We start from the raw sequence: 14,757 nt of genomic DNA, 5'->3' as shown, positions 1-14,757 counted from the left end.
TTGACACCTGTGACCTACATGCTAGTTTTGGTAGAAAGATTACGTAATGGTTGCATTAAAAAGAGCTCTTGTTAGACACTTTTTATGCACTCTGGGTTATTATACTGGGAACTGCGATTTTGGAATTATTATTTTTGTGAGTGTAGATTCAGTTTGGATTTATTGTTCAACTACCGTAAGTTAGTAAATATTTTGCTATTGTAACAAATTTCTTTCTATTATTAATTGTAGATAAATCTTATTAATTGTTTAATCGTTAGGCCTTTTTACATACTGATTTTAACTGCGGACTATTATTTTTACTTAATCATGATAAAGATCTCGCGGTGCATGTAACCGGTCAACATGGGATGTTTACTCCTCCTAGACACCTGATCCCACCTCTGGTGTGTCTAGTGTTTGTCCGTTTTTGTCCTACTCTTAATTTTGTATTCTTCATAATATTTATATGAGATTAATCACTTTCATCAAGAAACGCAAAACTGACGAACATTGAACATGTTTTTACAAATCTGCAATGATAAAATACAAAAGTAATTTTATTTTCAGACTAACAGTGACACAGAGGGTGACCCGGAGACAGCCAGTCCTGTAGTTCAATTGTATCAAGAGGTACAGGCAGCTAAAATATCAGTTCAAGACTGTTCTGTTTCTATATACCTAACAGTGGCGGATCCAGGAATTTCATAACGGGGGGGGGGGGGGGGGGGGGGGCAGTAGAAGGCTGGGGTTGCCTTGAAGCTTTGCACTGATGGGGGTGCAGGGGGCGAAGCCCCCGGAAGCTAACGAAATTGTGCCAATAAGAGAGTGGGTTCTTTTTCATTTAGATAATGAACATATAACTAATTGCTTGTTGTACACAAAAGAATTTAACCAACAACAAAAAAATTCAAACGGGGAGGGGGGGGGGGGCGCCGGCGCTGGATCCGCCTTTGCCTAATACCTAGTCATTACTTCAGACAAGCTAAGTAATTTTGTATATGTTGAAAACCATTTTTATACGCCAGTCAAAGACGGGACGTACAGTGGCGTAGCTTCCATTGAGGCAACCGAGGCAGCTGCCTCGGTAAAAAAAAAAAACCCACCTTTTACGTTGTTAAAATGTCGATAGCTTCTGGGGGGCACAGCCCCCCAGACCCCCTGTCTCGGTAATATTCGAACCCAAGCTACGCCTATGACGTATATAAGCATTACGGTATGGCGTCGTTCATCTGTCCAGACCTTGTAGGCAAAATGCAAAAGGAACCTTAAGGTCCAGGATCATACAACGTGGTACATTTAATCACCATGATGAGAAAAGGATGCTCAATGTTTTCAAGGTCGAGGTCGTATATCATTTAATAGGAGAACATTGTAGACGTAATACAGGTCGAAGTATTTGGGCTGGGACTGTCAAACTTTGTACACACACGGTTTTTGATTTTCAAGGTCAACTATCAAGGTTGTAGTATCACTTGGTAGGAAAACTTTGTAGGCAGGATACAGACTGAGCCGTAAGGGCTAGGACCGTAAAACTTGGTACACATACACCTTATTCCAAGCGGAGGATGCATATTGTTTCTCAAAATCAAAGGCCATGGTCGTAGTACCACTTAGAAAAAACTTGTTTTTGTTACAGATAAAGATATTGCCCTGAAATTTAGTCACAAGCTTTCTCTCTGAGGAATATATGTTCAATTTGCATTTCAGCTTGATTGGTGCAACATGACTTACTTTAGGAGTAAATGTAGGTCAAACGATTTTCCAGATGCTTTTTTTTTCGTTGTGAATTCAGGTATTGCCAAAAAATTTGTCACAACCTCAGAGAACTACATAATTAGTTCACATTTCAACTTCATTGGTACACCGTGACCTACTTTAGGGCTAAAAGTAGATGAAGATAGCGAACAGTGAATCCTATATAAGGAATACAAAATAGATAGTTGGGCAAACACAGGTCCCTGGACATACCAGATATGGGATCAGTGGTCTAGGAGGATTAATCATCCCCTCTCGACCGGTTACATCCGCTGTAAGCCCTATGTCTTCATCAGGTAAACGGAGTAATCCGTAGTAAAAATCAGTGTCAAGAACGACCTAACAATCGGTATGAACACGTCAGATAGTATCTGACCCAATGATAGGTTGTATTGGCAAACTAGATCATTATAACGACCATAGAATTTGCGAAATACTGACTTTAAATGAGATTGTTAATACCGTTTTAATGTCTACTTCTTTGTTAGTAGCATGCCTTGATTTAAAAAAAAAAACACCTGTTCATACGCAGAACAAGCCCTTGCGTATCGAATGCAGGTGATGATGGAATATTGCTATATAAGTATAGGAAGTTGGCAATTAAGAAGCTGAAATAATCCCGTTTGTCATAATATTGAGTCGTTAGTTTCCCGGTAATATTTATTTTCAATGAAATATCTAAGGCAAATAGTTTTCTTGACTTTTTTTCATCATGGATGCAGATACTGCACTGACAATTTGTCACACACACACCCCATCAAAGAAATTCATAATCAGAAATATATTTATCATTCATTTCACATGTCAGATAGATTGGTGCACCATTACCTACTTTGAGGCTTTTGTATTCGGAATGTACTCAGTGCAGTATGTGCTTACAAGTGCATTGGGCGTATGTTGTACCGTTTGCGGGACTTAGTTATTCTCATTTTAGAACCCCTTTTCTATTCGGGTACAGCTACTTTGTAAAATGTAAATGTTACCTTCATCGCCAATAATGGACGTTGCCCTATGTGTTTGCAATGATAACTCATTCATCAAACTACTCGGTAATAAAAGTATATTTAGAATATCAGACTAAAAAATATCTTTTTTAAAAATAAATAGAAGGCAATACAAATGGCTGAGATCTTAATGGATTCTGTTTCTCCGACTCAAGACAACGCAAGCGCCAAAGCTCTCAGTCCCGCTGATACGCAACAGGTCTCGAGTACCCTGGTGTCCATGACAAAAAATTCTGAATACATCACAACAAAAAGTGCGGTAAGTTTCTTGCCTATAAGCTGTACATACAAACTCATTAGGATTATTTATTTGTAAAACTCTTTTGTCTGGTGCTTGTGTTGAAGATTAGATAATTTAGTAACAACTAGGAAGAATTGTTTTAGCACACTAAAACTGAAGTCTCCCCTTCCATTTTTAATAGTTTTCAAAAACATTTTTGGGAATCATCTTTAAAGTGGAAAAACTTAAGGTCAAAGACAATCAAAACTGGTATGTGCCTCAATGTCTTATGTTATACTCACATACCAAGTATCAAAGGCCTATGTCCAAAGACAAAAAAGTTATGGTCCTGACAAAATATGCCTCAAAATTTGTTTGACCTTTTTCATAACAGGTATAAATGACCCAACAATTATATTATTTGACCTTTACATAAAAAGTCAAAGGTCATCAAAATGGCACGTGACAAAATTCTCGTGGTATACCCACTTACTAAATATGAAAGTCATATGTGCCATATTTTATGACCTTTGACCGTGACCTTTTATGCAAATGTCAAGTAATAGATTTTTGGGGCTAGATCTTTGATATTTGGTATGTGGATATATACAATGATAAGGCAGTGTGTCGTGTGCCATTTTTATTACCTTTGACCTTGACATTTCATTTAAAGGTCAAATAGTCATTTTTGGGCACTCTTTTGTCTGGACCATACATTTTTCTCTTGATTTGGCATATGCCTGTGATATTTGGTATGTGGATATACCATGACAAGAGTGTGTCGTGTGCCATTTTGATGACCTTGTTCTTTGACCTTTAATGTTAAGGTCAAATAATAAAATTATTTGGGAATTTTCGTTTTTTCCGGATCATAAGTTATTTATCTTTTGACATAGGCCTTTGGTATTTGGTATGTTGGTAAGTTTAATTTGCTACCATATATTCACTACACTGATTCTTGGTTGAAGCACATATTTATATAGGTGACTGTACCGTTACTCTTAATTTTCCACTTTTAAGATGTTTAATAAGATATGGAAAATGGAAGGAGAGACATCAGTTTTAGTGTCTTAAAACAATTTTTCCTAGTTTCATTATTTATTTTGTCATAAAATTTCATACTTTAAACAGGAAATCTCAACCAAAGTCGCAAAAACGCTCATGACAAACGTGCTGCAAAACGCAGAAGTACTTCCGTTTCCCGTAGAAATCACCAAAAGCATAGCTGGAGCTGTCAATGGTAAACAATTGTAGTGTACAATGCCCTAAATATACCTGGATTAAGTGCCAGTAAGATCTTGTGTTAAAAATTCACGATTACAGTAAGGTAACATCAGTACAGTACGTTGATAATAATTTGTTGATATGTTTTCAGTGTATCAATTTCAGTGCATTTATCTGCCAGAAATCCAAGTTCTCAAAATTATCTTTGAACTATTGGCATCGTCACCTTAAATCCCTTTGGGATTTCCTATGGAAAATTGAAAATACTACAGTGTATTATATATGTAGGAGTTTTATAAAAATAGATTTTCCCGTAAGATCATTTTTATCTCGCTTGTCGGATGAGAATCGCACATGATAAGGCAGCCCTGAGTTCTGTAAACGGGACCTTTGGTTTTCTTCTTGGGGGTAATGTCAATTTGGCTTGGGCAAAATTATACGAGGCTAAAATGATACAGATATATGACATACAAACCATACTTTAAAACGATCTCACAAATTCATTTTGCGATTTTTCGAAAGTGATTTTTATGGCATGTTACGAGGTTAGCTTCTAGTTTGTGTGTACAGTAACAGCTAATGTTAAAGTATTGCTGATTGATCAGAAATTGAACACTTTTTACCTTTTACGTATCATACTGATTTCGCTGAAAAGAGAGATATGTTCAGGGTAGTGTAGTGACGCAAATACGAGTTGGGTCTTATTTTTCTAACATTGGATTGATTTCATAATTTCTAAAAATCTAGGTACGTTGATTTACCTGGACAAAATTATGGACACACTGCTTCCTGAAGAAGTTTTTGATTTTGATGAAGAAGTAACAGAAGATTCAATATATGAAGAACTTTACGAAGAATACGAAAGGAAATCACAAGTAGCTGAGTTTTCCAATATTACTGTTCCATTGGAAGACTTGAGGGAAAAGGCTCAGAAAAAATATAACAAAAGAAAAGAAAGCCAGATGAGACAGGAACAAATAGCTGATTTTGTAAGTTAATTTAATGAAGAAAAGCATTTTATGTCAATTTATAATGAATGAAGCAGACATGTATGTTTAATTGCATTCACATCTAAGACACCTCTGGTGTGTCGAGGGGTACGTGTTTTCTCTTAATGTTGTGTTCTTTATAGGAATTGTGAAATTGATCACTGTTCGTCTCCTTCACTTTTTTACTTTACAATATGTCTGTCTTTAGGGAAGGATGACAGTAAAACTTATTGAACACCTACTGAAAGATATGGAGAAAGTTTCAATTTTGCAACAGGAAGTTGGAGAAGGACCCAAAGCACTTCAACGGGGAGATATTGATGTCGTTACAGAATTAGCTAGACAGGACGACATTGTCAATAGAAATCTGTCCCAGTACCAGGACATCCAATTACAGATAGTTAAGGAAGACAACAACGCGTATGAAAACTATACCACATCAGTTTGGAATATTACGGAAAGCTCGAAATTGGCATCAACGACATCAAACCTACCAATTACTAAGACCTCCACTACCACCACCACCACCATCACCACCTCCGCCGCTACTACCCCCTTTTCCACTACCACCACCACCACCACCTCCGCCGCTACTACCCCCTTTTCCACTACCACCGTCACCACTACCGCCACTACCCCCTCCCCCACTATCACCACACCATCCTCCACTACCAATACATCCACCACCACTATTATAAATCCAACCATTCAAAGTTTACATACTTTATCAACTACTTCGAGTGAATGGTTGAACTCCACAATGTCTACTGCATCGAACATCGAAGACGTAACGAAGTCCTCTAAAACTAATGTCAATTCCATTGTCAAACTACAGGTGTGTATAAGGCTAAAGCGGATATATGGTGATTTAATAAGCCTGTGTTTTGCTGTGGGCTTTTGATGACTTCTCTCTGATATATGTGCCAGTGTATATATATATATATATATATATATATATATATATATATAGTTTGTAAAAAAGAATTCGGTATTTGATACAGTAAATACATCCAATAATAAAAATCAAGAAACACAAAACTCGAATAACATTTCACTGTTAGCGCTTTCGGCTTTAATGCCTCTTCAGACAGTTATAAAATGAAATAATATTGCTAAGTAACGTCAATATATCACGACGTAAGTAATTGTCCTTTGTGACGTCAAAATAAATTAAACTGGTAGCGGTATAATACACACAATATTAGACAATACTTGGAAATCGATTACAGAGTTCAATTCAATGTAGTTTCAACTTTACACAGTTATTTTCTATTAAGTTTGGGATTAAACAATTTTATAAAGTATTCCTCCTTTGTAATTCGGGAAATTTCGCAGTCGTTATACATTTTATAAAATGGAAATATGTTGAAATCTCCATGACCACAATTGGCAAAATGTTCGGAACATGGCGAATTTCTGATACTTGGATCGCGAATTTGCTGCTTGTGGACGCGCACACGGGCGTTCAGTTTGTTGGTTTGTCCAATATAGTTTTCATTACAGGTAGGGCAGGTCATACAATATATTACGTTTTCGGATTTGCATGTCATGTTAGAATTTGGTGTTAATTTTTTGCCGCATTTAAGAATTTTTTCTCTGCCTTCCTCTAGATGATTACATGTACCGCAACGTGAATCACCACATTTTTGCACTGATTTGGAAGTTTCCGTAGTAAATCGGGCGCTCGTTAGAATTCTCTTCAGATTAGGAGCCTGTCTTCTGCTGTTTTTTTATTTGAGATTCTTTTATCAGGTTTTTTTTTTTTTTTTTTTTTAGATTTTTGGATTGTTCTAATATAGGAAAAAATCTTCTAGCTGTTCCAAAAATATTGTGGTTACGTGGTTCCAGACATCGAGAATTCTCAACAATAATTATTTAGTTCTTTATTCCATCAGGTATTCAAATATATCGACTGTTTTGAGAAAAAGTGAAATGTTATGAATTTCGAGCCGCATCCGGTCAAGCAATATTTGTGTACCTGTATTATTTTACGTCCGTCTGTTTGACAAGTACGGGGTATTTCCATAGGCTCAGGATGGTACTTTATTCACTCGCTGAGCTCTGAAGATGATGAGAGTTGTTGCGAGAATTACAGTTACAATGAAGATGCATTCATGCAGCCATGGCACTCGCGAGACTCAAGCTCGCGACTTCTCGGTTACGAATCGAACACTCTACCACTGAGCTACCTCGACCGGTGGAAAGATACGTGAAAAACTCCGAATAAGACATAGTATGTGCGTTAGTACACCATAAAATGTTCGTTATCCTCACTCTCTCATGTATGACAATGCGAAATCGAAGATCAAATATTTCCCTCCATTATTGCTAACAGAAGGACACTAATAGAAAAGTCTGAGGTATCACGGGGTGTTATATCTCCCTGTCAGGTTAACAAAAATTCAAAGCGGTATTCGAAATCCGTCAGCTGTGGGCAAATAGAAGATGTACAACTTTCTGTAGAAAACAGGCAGATTAGCAGATTCTTCTACACAACTTAAATCTGAAATGAAATATTTACAAGAACTGAAACCTTGTGACGAGGCTGATGTTTCAAACGGAAACATTATGAAGGAAAGGATCGCATCAAAATTGGTACTGTATAAGTACTACATTATGACCCCTGGGTCGAGGCCTCTGCTGGTGAACTGTTAGTCCCCGAGGGTCTTTACAACCCAGTAGCTAAGTACTTCGTTACTAGCTTGAAAATACGGATGTATATTTAATTGCTGGGATAAAATTTAGAATTTTTTTTTCAAAATTAAGGATTATCTCCCTCATGAATAGCTCTTATCCTTAGACGAATTTGGCTCCATTTTTTGGCACTTTAGTTTTCTTTTTAGCTTTTACAAGTTGATTGTTTTTTCGAATTTCCAAAATTTCGGCTTGAGCATCACTGAAGAGACATTATTTGTCGAAATGCGCATCTGGTGCATCAAAATTGGTACCGTATAAGTATTACATCAAAAGATGCTAAGACGTCCAAACTAACACATATTGATAACCAGAATGCGCAGTGTGTTTGAAAACTAGGAATACTTTATCAGGATTTTCAAATCGCTAATGGGCTGTGTTCAAGACGCAAACTTTGAACAGCTGTCTTTTACAGAATGGAAGCATAGCCATTTATTTCGTATAGATAGATCACTGTTCACTGTTCGTTGTCTTCACCCTGTCATTGTGCTAATCGTTGCATACATAGTGTATAAACAGATATCTAATTACCATGATTCGTCATAATATGTTATTGTCAATTACAGATGTGAACATCTATGAATATGTATTCTTGTCTCTGTTCTGTTATCCCATTAATATGACTATGCAATTCTTTACTATGCAATACTATCTATTCGGAGTAAATAAAGATCTTGTGTATAAGTTTCATAATGTGTTACTATTTTAGTCGATATTGTAATAAAGACAAAATTTATTTTGTAATTTATAGATGTCTGTCATCAAGAAGAATCCTTACATGCATGGCGCAAATTCTTCCGGAATAACATATCCAGTTATCTCCGTCAATTTGGAAGGAAATGTGGCTCCGATTGTGAAGTTTAAAAGTAAAGTGCCTGCTTACAGATATATGCAAAGATACTCTCCGAAAATAATACCAAACGACCCAGAAAGATTCTTTTATTTCAAAGTGAAAGTAAAAAATGATGACGATTATATTCTATTTTATGTAAAACCGGAAAATATCAACATAGATCTCAACGGCATAAGTCTATATACTGTTTTTATAAGTAAAAAAGATTATCCTAGACAAGCGGAGGGAAAACATGATTGGTATCAAATGATATCTATTAAGGACTGGACCGTAGACGGTTTCAAAATTATCATCCCACCTTATACATGCGCAAAAGGGACCTGTTACGTTGGACTTCAGCCTGTTGAAGGTACATGTATTCAGTATACCGTATAGTCGGTTTTTGGCGGTCATATGATATTTTTGCCTTTTTCCCCCCTGGTGATTTCAAAAGATCCATCAATAAAACTATGAATATACATTATATAAATAAATGAATACGAGTTCAACAAAACAAATCTACCAGAATCAAATGTATACTTTGTAAATCCAAATCCACCAAGTTCGTGTCCCGCCAAAAAAAAAACCGGTTATACGATATTTTTAATTGAGCTTTTGGTTCTTGTATGCATCTGAGTAAATTACCTTCGTTTATTTAAATTATTCAACCCATAAAAGCATTTAAATCTATAACACTAAATATTTGGTAAAATAAAATGCCTCATTTAGAAAGTGACAAACGTAACTGAAATAGTACAGTATGGCTAGACAGCTCTATTAATAACGATTTCAATAAAGTATTTGACTTATCTCCCCTTGTGAACATGTATATATAGATTCAAATGTTTTCATATTTTTAGCAAAGACTGATAATAAACAAGGTACAAAATCAAGAAAAAGAAGAGCAGCAGGTTTGGAGGCCACCACCTCAGATCCAAGCACCGGTTCTACATCTATCACTACCACTCAAACCTTTTCTGACATGGAGGCCACGACACAGAATTCAAATTTAATGGGCTTCAATCCAGCTCGCGCCGATTTTTCTCTAGCTATTGCAACCACTGGTTGTCGAACCTGGGATGAGGAACGAGAAGCTTGGGTGTCAACTGGATGCAAGGTTGTTGGACGTTAGTTTCCCGTAGGGATCCGGGTTAGAATAGGTCCTCAGTACGCCCCCCGGATCCGGGTTAAAATAGGTCCTCAATACGTCCCCTTCGGATCCGGGTTAGAATAGGTCCTCAGTACCCCTTGCTTGTCGTACGAGGCAATTAAATGGGACGGTCTTTCAGATGTGGCCACAAAAACCGAGGTCCCATGTCACAGGAGGTATGAGACGATTAAAATCCTTCCCTACTCAAAGGCTGTAAGCGCCGAGCATAGGCCTAAATTTTGCAGTCCTTCATCGGCAATGGTGATGTCTCCATATGATTAAAAAATTCTCGAGCGGGACGTTATACGTATACAACCAACTTTCCATATCGAGATGTTGCTTTTGTATCGGTAGAATTCACTCGCATGTACACGGTTTCATATCTAAATCTATTCTTAGATGCGCCCCTTTTATACGAATAGTATGATAAGTAATATTCACAGTAGCGGTAATTTCACGGCATTGGCCTACATTAATAATATCGGGTTTCGAAAATTGTTACGATGAATGCAATGATTTTTTAGAAACATATTTCTAAGATTGGCTGTTTTGTTTGTTTTGCGTCCCTTCAAGAAGTATTTGCACCTATAGAGACGGTGCCGGCGGTAGTACTACTTTAAACCTATACATAGCGCTCAGAGCCGTGGCTGTGATGATTGATTAACATACCTACGCCTGCTGGACACAAAATCTTGGTTTCTAAGGTCTCATAACAAATACCCACGACTCTCTCTAAATGCTGAGCGTTTAGCGAGGGAGCATTCACTACCTATATTTACGTCTTGGCCTTGAGACGGCCAAGGCACGAGCGGGCGGCAGAAATGCCCATATGATGAAATTCAAGTGAGCAAGAAAAATAAGAAATAACAGACATTTGTATAATATCAAAGTACTTTTTAAAAAGTGTTTTATTATTTCCTGATCAAATTCTTTTTTGTTGTTGGATGTCTTGAGAAAAAGGAGATCAAATTAACTGGGACTGCAAAGGTGGTTTGGTATGAGAAGTACTAGTAGATCATGGGGGAAAGTCAAATGTAATTTATCAATCAGACTATTGATATATTCCTGAGAAAAAGAGACTTCATGATAAAGCAATGTCCTCAATTCTCAAGATGGATTTCCTGAGGAGGGGGTAGTGTAATGTTAAAACTCTAGCAGCTTTTAATTATAGGTACTGGAGTCTAGCACCTTAGAGGAAACAAACTGTCGATGTGAAAAGTCAAAGACAAGCGGGTTGATATTTGCCGCCACTTTTTACGTGCCTCCAAATGTCATTCACTTCAATACCATCTGGAGTAAGATAGACGCGGAGAACGCTGCTGTATACGGAACTCTGCTGTGTCTAGTGATAATTTCAATCGTCTTGGTTCTGTTTCTAAGAAAGAAAGACGAAAAAGATCTTGGAAAGGTAATTACATTTTATGATTACAAATGAGTGAAGTAGCTGTTTCTCATTTGAAAAATAGTATGTGCGAATTTTTCAGATATTAAGCATGACTGCACTTTTTCACTTGAAAAATGCTTGCTATTCTTATATATCTTTCAGTGGTCTATCCATTTTTTGGCCGATAGTAATGCAGCAGACGAGTATTTCTATTTGATATCCATTTATACTGGCTTCAGGAGAGGGGCGGGAACAAGATCTAATGTCTCGTTTGTATTGGCGGGAGACGAATATGACACAGGAGTACGTCTGCTTACTGACGGAATAACGGAGGTAAGGTGACGTCACATTACTGACGGAATAACGGGTGAGAGGAATGACGTCATCTTTCGTTAGCTTCTCCTTTCATGACCTTGCTGTGTATTTATGTATCATTGTTTCAGTTTTTACATTGATATGAATTGGAATTTACTCATAGATACATTTTATCAAATGAATTAGCTAAATGCAGAAAAAATAGACTGTTTTGAAAAGAATACACATAATTAATGTTAACTTATAGCGTGTACAATTATTTATATTTATTGATAAGATTCTTGAAAAACAAGACGAATAAGCGCTTCCTTTATGATTAATCAATTAGGGATTCGAAACATCAAGCATCAGAAAATTCTTCATGGGGTCTGACGTTCCGCTAGGCGAATTAATATATCTACGAATATGGCATGATAATGCAGGCTCGGGAGATCTTCAAAGTTGGTATCTGAACAAAGTCGTCATCGATGACGTACAAACACATACAAGGTAAACATTAGAATACGTGGAGAGGCGTAATCCTCCTAGACATCTGATCCCACCTTTGGTATGTCCAGGAGTCCGTGTTTGCCCTACTCCTAATTTTGTATCTTTTATAGGATTTATGAAATTGATTTTGACTACGGATAACTTCGTTTATCTGATCAAGATATAGGGCTCATGTCGGGTGTGACCGGTCGACAAGGGATGCGTACTCCTCCTAGGCACCTGATCCACTTCTGGTATATCCAGGGATCCGTGTTTGCCCAACTCTTCTGTTTTGTATTGCTTATAGACGTGATGAGATTGATCACTGTTCATTATCTTAACCTTTCATTGATCCCTGTATATTATCTTCACTTATTCATGTATTAAAATAAAATTGTTGATTATTACTGCTTAATGAAAGTAACTCCGATTGTTTTATGCTTTAACACACAGGTTCATTTTCCTTTGTGAACGTTGGTTAGCTCTGGATGATGACGACGGTCGAGTGGAGAGACTCATTCCTGTGTGTGGACAGGAAAATATGTTGTCTTTCAACAATCTGTTTTCGCAACATACACAGAGAAGCATTACTGACAACCATCTCTGGCTCTCAATCGTCCTCAGACCACAACGAAGTAACTTTACCAGAGTTCAAAGGCTAATTTGCCTGACGGCATTTTTATTCCTAACAATGCTTACCAATGCAATGTTTTTCAAATCTGCTGAAGATGAAAACATTACAGATGGTGTCAAGATCGGGTTCCTGCAGTTTTCAGTGACGAATCTATTCATTTCTATTCAAAGCATTGTTATAACCACGCCACCCATTATCCTTGTCATCTTAATCTTCAGAAACAGTCGCCAAAGCTTGACAATTAATCATGCTGGAAAACTGAATGAAAAGACTTTACATTTCATTGAAAGAAACACGTCGGAGACCGTCTCCTCTGCTGACGATGCTATCATACAAAGTCGTCTGGCACTTCCACACTGGGCTATATATATAGCTTGGGCTGTTAACATACTGGCAATTTTGGGGTCAACATTTTATCTGTTTCTCATCAGCATGCAGTGGGGGAAAACAAAATCCGAAGAATGGCTTACAACCTTTCTTCTTAGCTTCCTGGAGTCTTTTTTCATTGTGGACCCTTTGAAGGTTACTGTCTTTGTTTGTATCATTCTAATGTGTTTACTTGTAATGGTTAAAAGTCTTACAACATAATTTTACGAGTCGTAAGTTTGAATTGTGACTATAATTTAATCGTTAATTGTTAATCAACAAATCAAGTGAACCGCTTATGACATCTACCGTAAATTATCACGATTCAGTTATGAACATACAATGTAGCTTTGGTACAATTCATGATCCAGTAAATAAAATGATAGTAGGAAATCACAATTGTTTAAATTAATCTATACAATTTAATCAAGTAAAAATAATAGAACTGTCCTAACAGGACCAATACCCCTGCTGGGTACGTTGGGTGGAGGAAAATTGTGAATGTGTGCTAATTTCAGAATAATACACTCCGGATAACAACGTAAAACAACACCCACCTCACAATCTCAATCAATATAACAGGTGTAGAATTTCATTATTCATATAAGATATATACATAGTTTTAACAAAATCTGTTCATCGTTTGTGAGGGTGGGGGTTATAATAACTTTCGTTTTAGTATGCCAGATCAATTTACATGGTTTTAGCAAACATTGATATCTATTATAGATATGATGATTTTTCGTTATATTACATTTTTTATAGATATTTACAGTCATTTTACGCTATATTACATCTATTATAGATCTTTACGATGAGTTTACGTTATATTACATTTATTATCGATATTCACGATGAGTTTACGTTATATTACATTTATTATCGATATTCACGATGAATTTACGTTATATTACATTTATTATCGATATTCACGATGAATTTACGTTATATTACATTTATGATAGATCTTTACGATGAGTTTACGTTATATTACATTTATTATCGATATTCACGATGAGTTTACGTTATATTACATTTATTATCGATATTCACGATGAATTTACGTTATATTACATTTATGATAGATCTTTACGATGAGTTTACGTTATATTACATTTATTATCGATATTCACGATGAGTTTACGTTAGATTACATTTATTATCGATATTCACGATGAATTTACGTTACATTACATTTATTATAGATCTTTACGATGAGTTTACGTTATATTACATTTATGATCGATATTCACGATGAGTTTACGTTATATTACATTTATTATCGATATTCACGATGAATTTACGTTATATGACATTTATGATCGATATTCACGATGAGTTTACGTTACATTACATTTGGATTACATTACTTACAGGTAATAATAATCGCTGTAATGTTATCCCTTGTATTCAAACGATCACCTGACAGCGATGTCCCTGTGGTGTCCATCGAAAAACTCAGGGAAAAGGTATCATCCTACAAAGCAAACATCCAGCGAAGTGAAATAGGTATCTAACTCATTAAACATTGTTACATTTTGATAATTGTACAGAAACTGTGAAAAAAGAATGATGTTTAGGTGAGAACAGCTTTAAGAAAGGTTCTTGTGATTAGCCATAGACTAGATTTCTTTTTTGATTACATCGAAATCAAAACCATATATTGAATTTAGAATGTCTGATTATATATATATTGATGTCTTGAAACCGAATCCAGACTCCATATTAAGTTTTGATATA

General features: G+C 36.3%; 2 protein-coding genes across 2 annotated transcripts in view; one reads left to right on the top strand and one right to left on the bottom strand.

Moving 5' to 3' along the window:
• The window catches only part of LOC125670090 (uncharacterized), a 675,065-nt gene that overhangs the window by 259,782 nt on the left and 400,526 nt on the right, over nt 1-14,757 (bottom strand). The gene's annotated exons all lie outside the window — the stretch shown is intronic.
• LOC125669005 (uncharacterized) overlaps nt 1-14,757 on the top strand; it is a 29,142-nt gene that overhangs the window by 4,050 nt on the left and 10,335 nt on the right. Inside the window, exons 3-14 of the mRNA XM_056161372.1 lie at nt 550-612; nt 2,845-3,000; nt 4,093-4,201; nt 4,933-5,174; nt 5,383-6,072; nt 8,620-9,076; nt 9,561-9,817; nt 11,022-11,258; nt 11,397-11,567; nt 11,878-12,038; nt 12,471-13,173; nt 14,394-14,526. Of these exons, the coding sequence (XP_056017347.1) occupies nt 550-612; nt 2,845-3,000; nt 4,093-4,201; nt 4,933-5,174; nt 5,383-6,072; nt 8,620-9,076; nt 9,561-9,817; nt 11,022-11,258; nt 11,397-11,567; nt 11,878-12,038; nt 12,471-13,173; nt 14,394-14,526 (3,379 nt within the window). The remainder of the gene's footprint in view (nt 1-549; nt 613-2,844; nt 3,001-4,092; nt 4,202-4,932; nt 5,175-5,382; nt 6,073-8,619; nt 9,077-9,560; nt 9,818-11,021; nt 11,259-11,396; nt 11,568-11,877; nt 12,039-12,470; nt 13,174-14,393; nt 14,527-14,757) is intronic.

This window comes from Ostrea edulis, chromosome 4 (assembly GCF_947568905.1).
Source record: "Ostrea edulis chromosome 4, xbOstEdul1.1, whole genome shotgun sequence".
In the NCBI taxonomy this organism is placed as follows: domain Eukaryota; kingdom Metazoa; phylum Mollusca; class Bivalvia; order Ostreida; family Ostreidae; genus Ostrea; species Ostrea edulis.
The sequence above is the reverse complement of the archived record's forward strand: the minus strand, read 5'-3'. Positions and strand labels throughout refer to the sequence as shown.